This window comes from Tachyglossus aculeatus, chromosome Y4 (genome assembly GCF_015852505.1).
Source record: "Tachyglossus aculeatus isolate mTacAcu1 chromosome Y4, mTacAcu1.pri, whole genome shotgun sequence".
NCBI classification, from domain to species: domain Eukaryota; kingdom Metazoa; phylum Chordata; class Mammalia; order Monotremata; family Tachyglossidae; genus Tachyglossus; species Tachyglossus aculeatus.
In genome coordinates this window covers 1,150,815-1,159,086 of record NC_052096.1, presented here as the reverse complement: position 1 = coordinate 1,159,086, position 8,272 = coordinate 1,150,815, and the positions used below count along the sequence as shown (strand labels likewise).

General features: G+C 59.9%; 1 protein-coding gene across 1 annotated transcript; it reads right to left on the bottom strand.

Moving 5' to 3' along the window:
- Positions 1–359: 359 nt before the first annotated feature.
- On the bottom strand, positions 360–4,964 carry TUBB (tubulin beta class I). Its single transcript, XM_038769084.1, has 4 exons — positions 4,723–4,964; positions 3,222–3,330; positions 2,710–2,820; positions 360–1,445 (listed from the first exon to the last, which is right to left on the bottom strand). The coding sequence occupies exons 1-4, from the start codon at positions 4,777–4,779 to the stop codon at positions 388–390; spliced, it is 1,335 nt and encodes a 444-aa protein (XP_038625012.1). The 5' UTR covers positions 4,780–4,964; the 3' UTR covers positions 360–387.
- Positions 4,965–8,272: the final 3,308 nt, after the last annotated feature.

Here is an 8,272-nt window from a genome sequence, read left to right as displayed (position 1 = left end):
CGGGTAGGGGGGAAACTGAGTCCAGGTAATACTGTCGGCCAGCTCCCTCTGAGTTAGGAGGGGGAGCAGGATGGGGCTTAGGAGCCCGCCTGGAGTCGTGGCAGGTGACTTCCCTGGCTCCGGGAAAAGGCCTCCATCTTGGCTCAGGTGGGCAGCCATCTTGGAACCCCTCAGGCTTTGGGGAGGTGGGGGTCGGGGGCACGAGGTGGGCGAAACCAAGGGTCTTTCCCTTCTCCTCCCCCGATTCCCCGGCCCTAAGGCAGAAAGCTCAGCCCGGCAGAGAGGAGAGAGGGAGGAAGGAAAAGAAAGGCAGAGAGGACGAAGGAGGAGGCAGAGAATACGAATCGTGGAGTGGGGGCAGGGGCTGGAGGGAGGGAGGGGGCCCCCTCAGGCCTCCTCCTCCGCCTCTTCGCCGAAATCCTCCTCCTCCTCGGCTGTGGCGTCCTGGTACTGCTGGTACTCGGAGACGAGGTCGTTCATGTTGCTCTCGGCCTCGGTGAACTCCATCTCGTCCATGCCCTCGCCCGTGTACCAGTGCAGGAAGGCCTTACGGCGGAACATGGCGGTGAACTGCTCGGAGATGCGCTTGAACAGCTCCTGGATGGCCGTGCTGTTGCCGATGAAGGTGACGGCCATCTTGAGCCCGCGGGGCGGGATGTCGCACACGGCCGTCTTGACGTTGTTGGGGATCCACTCGACGAAGTAGCTGCTGTTCTTGTTCTGCACGTTGAGCATCTGCTCGTCCACCTCCTTCATGGACATGCGGCCGCGGAAGACGGCGGCCACGGTCAGGTAGCGGCCGTGGCGGGGGTCGCAGGCGGCCATCATGTTCTTGGCGTCGAACACCTGCTGGGTCAGCTCGGGCACCGTCAGGGCCCGGTACTGCTGGCTGCCGCGGCTGGTCAGGGGGGCGAAGCCCGGCATGAAGAAGTGCAGGCGGGGGAAGGGCACCATGTTGACGGCCAGCTTGCGCAGGTCGGCGTTCAGCTGGCCTGGGAACCGCAGGCAGGTGGTCACCCCGCTCATGGTGGCCGACACCAGGTGGTTGAGGTCGCCGTAGGTGGGCGTGGTCAGCTTGAGGGTGCGGAAGCAGATGTCGTACAGGGCCTCGTTGTCGATGCAGTAGGTCTCGTCCGTGTTCTCCACCAGCTGGTGCACGGACAGGGTGGCGTTGTACGGCTCCACCACCGTGTCCGACACCTTGGGCGAGGGCACCACGCTGAAGGTGTTCATGATGCGGTCGGGGTACTCCTCGCGGATCTTGCTGATGAGCAGGGTGCCCATGCCCGAGCCGGTGCCCCCGCCCAGCGAGTGGGTCAGCTGGAAGCCCTGCAGGCAGTCGCAGCTCTCCGCCTCCTTCCGGACCACGTCCAGGACGGAGTCGACCAGCTCCGCCCCCTCCGTGTAGTGGCCCTTGGCCCAGTTGTTGCCGGCCCCGGACTGACCTGTGGCGAGACGGGGTGGGAGTTCAGGCCCCGCCTCCCCCGCCGCGGAGGACGGGGACCCCCGCCTGGGGCCTGGGTCTACCTCAGCGCAAGCGGTAAGCGCTCAGTACTTGAGGTGGGGTTGGGGAATTCCTTCACCTTCTCCCCCCCGGCTCCTCTGCGTCTGGGAAGCCCCTGTCGTCAGCCCCGTTCTCCCCCCGCCTCATCCTCCCACTTTCTCTAGCCCCCCGACCACAAAGGAAATTCTCCGTTCCCAGCCACGCAAGGAACTCCATCATCTAGACCACATCTGGCCCCGATAACTGGAGAGGAAATGGGGGCCCCGCCCATCTCACAAACCCTCCCAACTTCTGAAATCCCTCAAACTAGCCTCGGTCCCAATTACTAGGGGTAACTGGCCTCTCCGCAGGACGGGCTTCGTTTCAGAATCTGATTCCAGCTCGAGCGTGGCCCGTTCTATGCTGTACCGTGCAATCTTATCATCCAATTACAGCGAGTCGCTTAAATGACTTTCAGGCCCAAAAGGCAGGGTCTGGCTGCCACGCTGTCTGGCTCGGAAGACAAGATGGCCCCCGGGAGGCGGAACGACAGCCGGAGCCGGTTTATAGGAGGCCCCCAAATCCTCCCCGACGGCGGAGGGTCCTCTGGATTGGGTCCGTGGAGTTATTGGGGCGGGGAGGGGCAGACCCAGTGAAGAGGGTTCCAGCCCATCTGATCTGTGCACTTCCATAGATGTGGACTTCTAGCCCTGCAACCCTCCTTCGCCACGAGGCGCACACAGTTGTGTTCTAAAATACCCAAGGCACTCCAGAGGAACTGAAACACTGAGTCCACAGTAACAGTCCCCCCTCCCCCCATCCTTCCCCGCCCCCGTGAGTCCTGCCTGGAGCTGAGCCAAAAATCTGGCCCCCACTGAATGCAACTTGGAAAGCTGAAGTCATGACTCCAGCCCATCCCAGGATCCAGTTGCCCCCCTCCAGGGTCAAAAGAATCTGCAGGCAGCTCCGGTCCTGTCCCCACTTGGGCTGTAACTTCTGCAGAGCAGCAGGGGTCTGGGGCACAGTGAACCCCGCCCCACCTACAACGTGGGCAGCGGTCCCTTCCCGCGGCCCCCTTCCCGCCGGGCCCCGTTCACGTGGTCTGAGAGGACGGAGGCCACCGTGGCAACGCCAGGTGGCCGTGCCTGAATCTTCCGGCGTCCCCTGGGTGGCCCGGCCCCTTCTCATCAGACCCCCCCCCCCCCCCAACCCCGTCCCGCTCTCACCAAAGACGAAGTTGTCCGGCCTGAAGATCTGGCCGAAGGGACCCGAGCGGACAGAGTCCATGGTTCCAGGCTCCAGGTCAACCAAGATGGCCCGGGGGACATATTTGCCGCCTGCAGAGGGAGAGGGGGCAGTGAGGGGAGGGCAGGAGACCGGATCCCGGGCAAGGGGGCCGCCTACCCATCGGTAAGCCGTAGAATTTATCGGGTGCTACTCCACGCAGAGCAGAGTTGGCGGGCGCGATCCCTGACCTCGAGTTTATAATCTAGCAAGGGAGACGAACGGTAAACTAGGCGGCAAATCGGGGAAGCCCTCTAGTATAAAGCGTAAGTGTAGTGGGGATGGGGGAAGAAGTGTTTAACGCTGCGTTTTACACACGGTAAGCGCTCAGTAAATACCACCGATTCCGTAGGAGGTGCCGGGGAAGCTCAGCCCCTCTTCCCCACCACCTTTCGGGATGACGCCGCCCGAGGACGGCGGGCCCGTCGGCCGCCCCCCTCCCGCCCCCATTTACCGGTGGCTTCGTTGTAGTAGACGGAGATCCGGTCGAGCTGCAGGTCGCTGTCCCCGTGGTAGGTGCCCGTGGGATCGATGCCGTGCTCGTCGCTGATCACTTCCCAAAACTGGGGGCGGGCGGGCGGGCGGAGAAGAGAGAGCGGTGACCCCCGGGGGCCCCTCCGGACCCCGAGGGAGCCCGCACGCCACGGCCACGGGATCAGTAGGTCCCCGGTGGGGGGCTGCGGACCCGCGGAGGGGAGGGGCTGCGGACCCGGGGAGGGGCGGGGCGGGGCGGGGCGGGGCGGGGGGCTGCGGAATCCGGGAGGGGCGGGGCGGGGGGCTGCGGCCCCGAAGACGAGGGGCGGCTGGGGGAGGAAGAGATAAAGGCCGGGCGGCCCCCGCCCCGTCCAAAGGGGCTGGGGCCGCCGGAGCCCCCGCCCCCTCCTCCCTCCCTCCCTCCCTCCCTCCTCCCTCCCTCCCTCCTCCCTGGGGGAGGCGGGCGCGCGCGCGCGTCCCCGCCGCTCCCCGCGCGCTCGGACAATGGGCTGCGCGGCGGCGCGGGCGGGCGCGGGGCGGGGTGGATCGGGCGCGCGCCCCGGGCCCCGCTCCCCTCCTCCTCCTCCCGGTCGTGGTGATGGTGGCGGTGGTGGTGGTGATGGTGGTGGTGGCGGTCCGCATTGTCCCTCCCGCCGCCGGCCCCGCCCTTTGGCTCCAATATGGCCCCCACCCCAGCCCGGGCCCGCTACCCTGGCGCGCCCGCATCTCCATCTCCTCCTCTGTCCCCGCCGCCTTCTTTTTCCCGGGCTGCGGTCCCCGCTTGCCTTCCGAACGGCCTTCCCGCCCGCGCACGAGGAGGGACCCCCCCCCCGCTCCCCGAAGGCGGGAAAAACGTCCCCCGGCCCCCCCCGGATCAATGCCCAGGGCGGCCCCGCCCGCCCCGCCCCGATGCCCACGAGGGCCGGCTCGCAGCGCTTTGTTCCCCGTTCCCCCGCCCTCCTTCGGCCACGCGCTCCCCCGGAATGGCGAATCCCACCAAGCAGCCCTCCCCCGCCTCCACTAAGAAAATAAAAGAAAATAAGATTCCATCCTCCCGAGGAAGGGAAACGCCTCCTCCTGCCCCCGTCGCCTCCCTAGATAATCCCCTTACGGTCCAAGTCGCCCCACCCCGCACCGATCCGCCTTGTTCGCCTCCTCCCCCCGCCCTTAAGCCCGGGAAGGCGCCCGGCCGCTCCCACCCCCATCTTCCAACAAAGCGGCCCTGGGCAAAAACTGCAAAAAATGAAAATTTCAAAATCCTCCTTCCCCCGTCCCCGCTGGGAAAGCCGCGCTGCACGTTTCCGCGAACGCTGAATTCGGGCTAACGGTCCAGCGGCGGCAGGAAATAAAAATTTACCATTTTTTTCCCCTCCCTCATTTTTCTTTTTTTGGCCCCTTACTGACATCTTTGCCCCCACCAAAAGCGAACTCCCCCCCACCCCAAAAGCGGAAAAGCGAAGATGTCAAATTCGAATCCTCACCTTGGCACCGATCTGGTTGCCGCACTGGCCAGCCTGGATGTGCACGATTTCCCTCATGGTTAGACTTTATCGTTTTGAAATTCGGCGCTGGGGAGGGGGGGGGAGAGTCGATTTTCCTTTTACTGGATCTTTTTTCTTTTCTTTTTTTCCCCCTCCTCGGCTGAAGCCGCCCTGTGAAAGGGATGGAGCGTTTCCCGGGAGGCTGGAGCGGCTGGTGGCGATGGCGAAGGCACCGACGTTCTGAAAGGGAGAAAGAAGGGGCCGGCGAGGCGGGGCGCGCATGCGCCGGGCAAGGGCGGGATGGGGGGGGGGGCCCGCTGCAGACAAAGCCCCGCTAAGGCCGCTGCTGATTGGCTGGGCGCAGTCGTGCGGCGCCCCGCCATTGGCCAGCCGGGGCCTCTCGGGACGCGAGCGGACTCCTCTATTGTCCCGGTCGGGGACGTGCCCCCTTGGAGCTCATTCATTCATTCATTCATTCATTCATTCATTCATTCATTCACTCAATCATCATCATCATCACCAATCGTATTTCTTGAGCGTTTACTATGTGCAGAGCACTGTACTAAGCGCTTGGGAAGTACAAGTTGGCAACATCTAGAGACAGTCCCTACCCAACAGCGGGCTCACAGTCTAAAAGGGGGGAGACGGAGAACAAAGCCAAACATACCAACAAAATAAAATAAATAGAATAGAGATGTACAAATGAAATAAAGACATAAATCGTATTTCTTGGGCGCCTACTGTGTGCACGGCACCGGACTAAGCGCTTGCGGAGGACAAGTTGGCAACAACGGGCTCGCAGAAGGGAGGAGGGAGGGAGGAGGGCGAGGCCGGGCGGGCTTTTTATTGTGTTGATATCAATCAATCAATCAATCGTATTTATTGAGCGCTTACTGTGTGCGGAGCACTGGACTAAGCGCTTGGGAAGTTGGCAACATATAGAGGCGGTCCCTACCCAACAGTGGGCTCACAGTTTAAAAGACTAATATGTTTTGTTTGGTTGTCTCTCTCCCCCCTCTAGACTGGGAACCCGCTGCTGGGGAGGGACCGTCTCTATACGTTGCCAACTTGGGCTTCCCAAGCGCTTAGTACAGTGCTCTGCACACAGTAAGCGCTCAATAAATACGATTGAGTGAGTGATTAGTACAGTGCTCTGCACACAGTAAGCGCTTAATCTGATTGAATGAATGAATGCTGCAGCCCAGGGGCGGCACTGCTGACATCAGCGGAATCCGGGCGAGAGCACAAGACCTCCTCCGGGGACGGACGGACACACACACACACACACACACACACACACACACACAATTTTTGCTGCCCAGCCCCCGCCCCTGCCCTGTCCTAGGCACCCCCTCGACCCCCAACCGTGATGCTCCTGGACCAGCCCCCGCCGCTTCATTCAATCGTATTTATTGAACGCTTACTGTTTGAAGAGCACTGGACTAAGCGCTTGGGAAGTCCAAGTTGGCAACATCTAGCGACGGTCCCTACCCAACAACCGGCTCAGAGTCTAGAAGGGGGAGACAGAGAACGAAACAAAGCATATTAACAAAATAAAATAAATAGAGTAAATATGTACAAATAAAATAGAGTAATAAATACGTACAAACATATATACATATATGCAGGTGCTGTGGGGAGGGGAAGGAGGGGGCTCAGTCTGGGAAGGCCTCCTGGAGGAGGTGAGCTCTCAGTAGGGCTCTCTGACTCTCTGACGCTTGACTCTCCCCTGCAACCCCTTGGGTGTTCTGACCCCCCCCCCCCCGGCTTTGAGGATGGCATTTGTTAAGCGCTTACTATGTGCTAAGCACTGTTCTAAACGCGGGGTGGGGGGATACAAGGTAATCAGATGGTCCCACGTGGGGCTCACAGTCTTCATCCCCATTTTAATAGTAATAATAATAATGGCATTTATTAAGCGCTTACTATGTGCAGAGCACTGTTCTAAGCGCTGGGGAGTTTACAAGGTGATCAGCTTGTCCCATGAGGGGCTCACAGTCTTAATCCCCATTTTACAGATGAGGGAACTGAGGCACAGAGAAGCAAAGTGGCTTGCCCAAAGTCACACAGCTGCCAAGTGGCCGAGTCGGGATTAGGACCCATGACCTCTGATTCCCAAACCCGGCCTCTTTCCACTGAGCCACGCTGTCAGGCTTTAAATTTAATCCTGGGACCCGAGGGTCCTGGTCTTCAACATGGCTCAGCGGAAAGAGAACGGGCTTTGGAGTCAGAGGTCATGGGTTCAAATCCCAGCTCCGCAACTTGTCAGCTGCGTGACTGTGGGCAAGTCACTTGACTTCTCTGGGCCTCAGTTCCCTCATCTGTAAAATGGGGATGAAGACTGTGAGCCCCCAGTGGGGCAACCTGATCACCTTGTAACCTCCCCAGTGCTTAGAACAGTGCTTTGCACATAGTAAGTGCTTAAAAATGCCATCATTATTATTATTATTCAATCACCAGTCCCCTCTCCCTTCCCGGACATCCTTGCCCCATCAGTTCCTGGGTCTCCCAAGGTCCCCTGCTTCCCATTCTTCTTTCCCTTCCCCAACACCAGGTCTCTTCACACCCCGGGTCGAGAGGGGATGTGGTGAATTTTGCTCACAGGGAATTTCTGAAACTTCTGCGCAAGGGGATTTTCAGGACAGGGAAGCGGGTGCCGAGAGGGGTCGGCTGAAGGGACAGGAAACTGGAGAGCTGGGAAGGGAGAAGAGACTGGGAACCCTGAAGTGCTGGGAAGGGAGAAGAAACTGGGAACCCAGGAATCCCGATCCAGGAACGGGAAGAGGGTGGGGAGTGAGAGGCAAGAGATTAGTCTGTGGGGTAGGACGCCCTGGGAGAGGGAAGCAGAGCGTGTCAGGGAGAGAAATAAGGGGAAGGAGAGAGGAGGCTCAGATTCTGGGAACCAAGGGTACAGGGCATTTGATTGCTGGAAGAAAAATAACAGGTTTTTTTATGGTATTTGTTAAGTGCTTACTATGTGCCAGGCACATGGGGTAGATCCAAGCTAGTTATATCGGACACAGTCCATGTTCCAGTTGGGTCGCACAATCTTAATCAGATGCGGTCACAGAGACACAGAGAAATGGAGTGACGTGCCCAAGGTCACCCAGCAGACACGTGGCAGAACCGGGATTAGAACCCAGCTCTTTTTTACTCCCAGGCCCGGGCTCCCTCCACTAGACCACGCTGCTTCTTTGCAGGGGAGATAGGGATTACTGGGAGTTGGATGCCTGGTTCTATTTCGAGGCCTTGACTTAAAATTCCCAGTACTTTCCCTCCGGCCACCTTCAGGCTATTCACTCCATTCATGAGCCCTTTAAAGTGAAGTTGGCCTCTTAAAACACTCATCCTTCCACACCCCATTTATAGCCATCTTCCCGGTGATGCCGGCCGTGTTGCCAAGGCAACGTGGTCAAATAGCTCACCATGGTAACCTCTAGTCACCTCAGCTAGACAAGCGGTGAGGGTGCTTTGGGAGGGTGGTCCATAGTGAGATCAAGCAATCGATTCTATTTATCGTGCGCTTACTATGTGCAGGACACGGTACTAA

What these genes read in the sequence shown, in the direction of transcription:
- TUBB (XM_038769084.1), bottom strand. Translation starts at nt 4,779, where the DNA reads ATGAGGGAAATCGTGCACATCCAGGCTGGCCAGTGCGGCAACCAGATC. An exon ending in GCAACCAGATCGGTGCCAAG is followed by an intron (nt 3,331 to 4,722) that starts GTGAGGATTCGA and finishes GCCCGCCCCCAG; the next exon opens with TTTTGGGAAGTGATCAGCGA. An exon ending in GCCGGACAACTTCGTCTTTG is followed by an intron (nt 1,446 to 2,709) that starts GTGAGAGCGGGA and finishes GTCTCGCCACAG; the next exon opens with GTCAGTCCGGGGCCGGCAAC.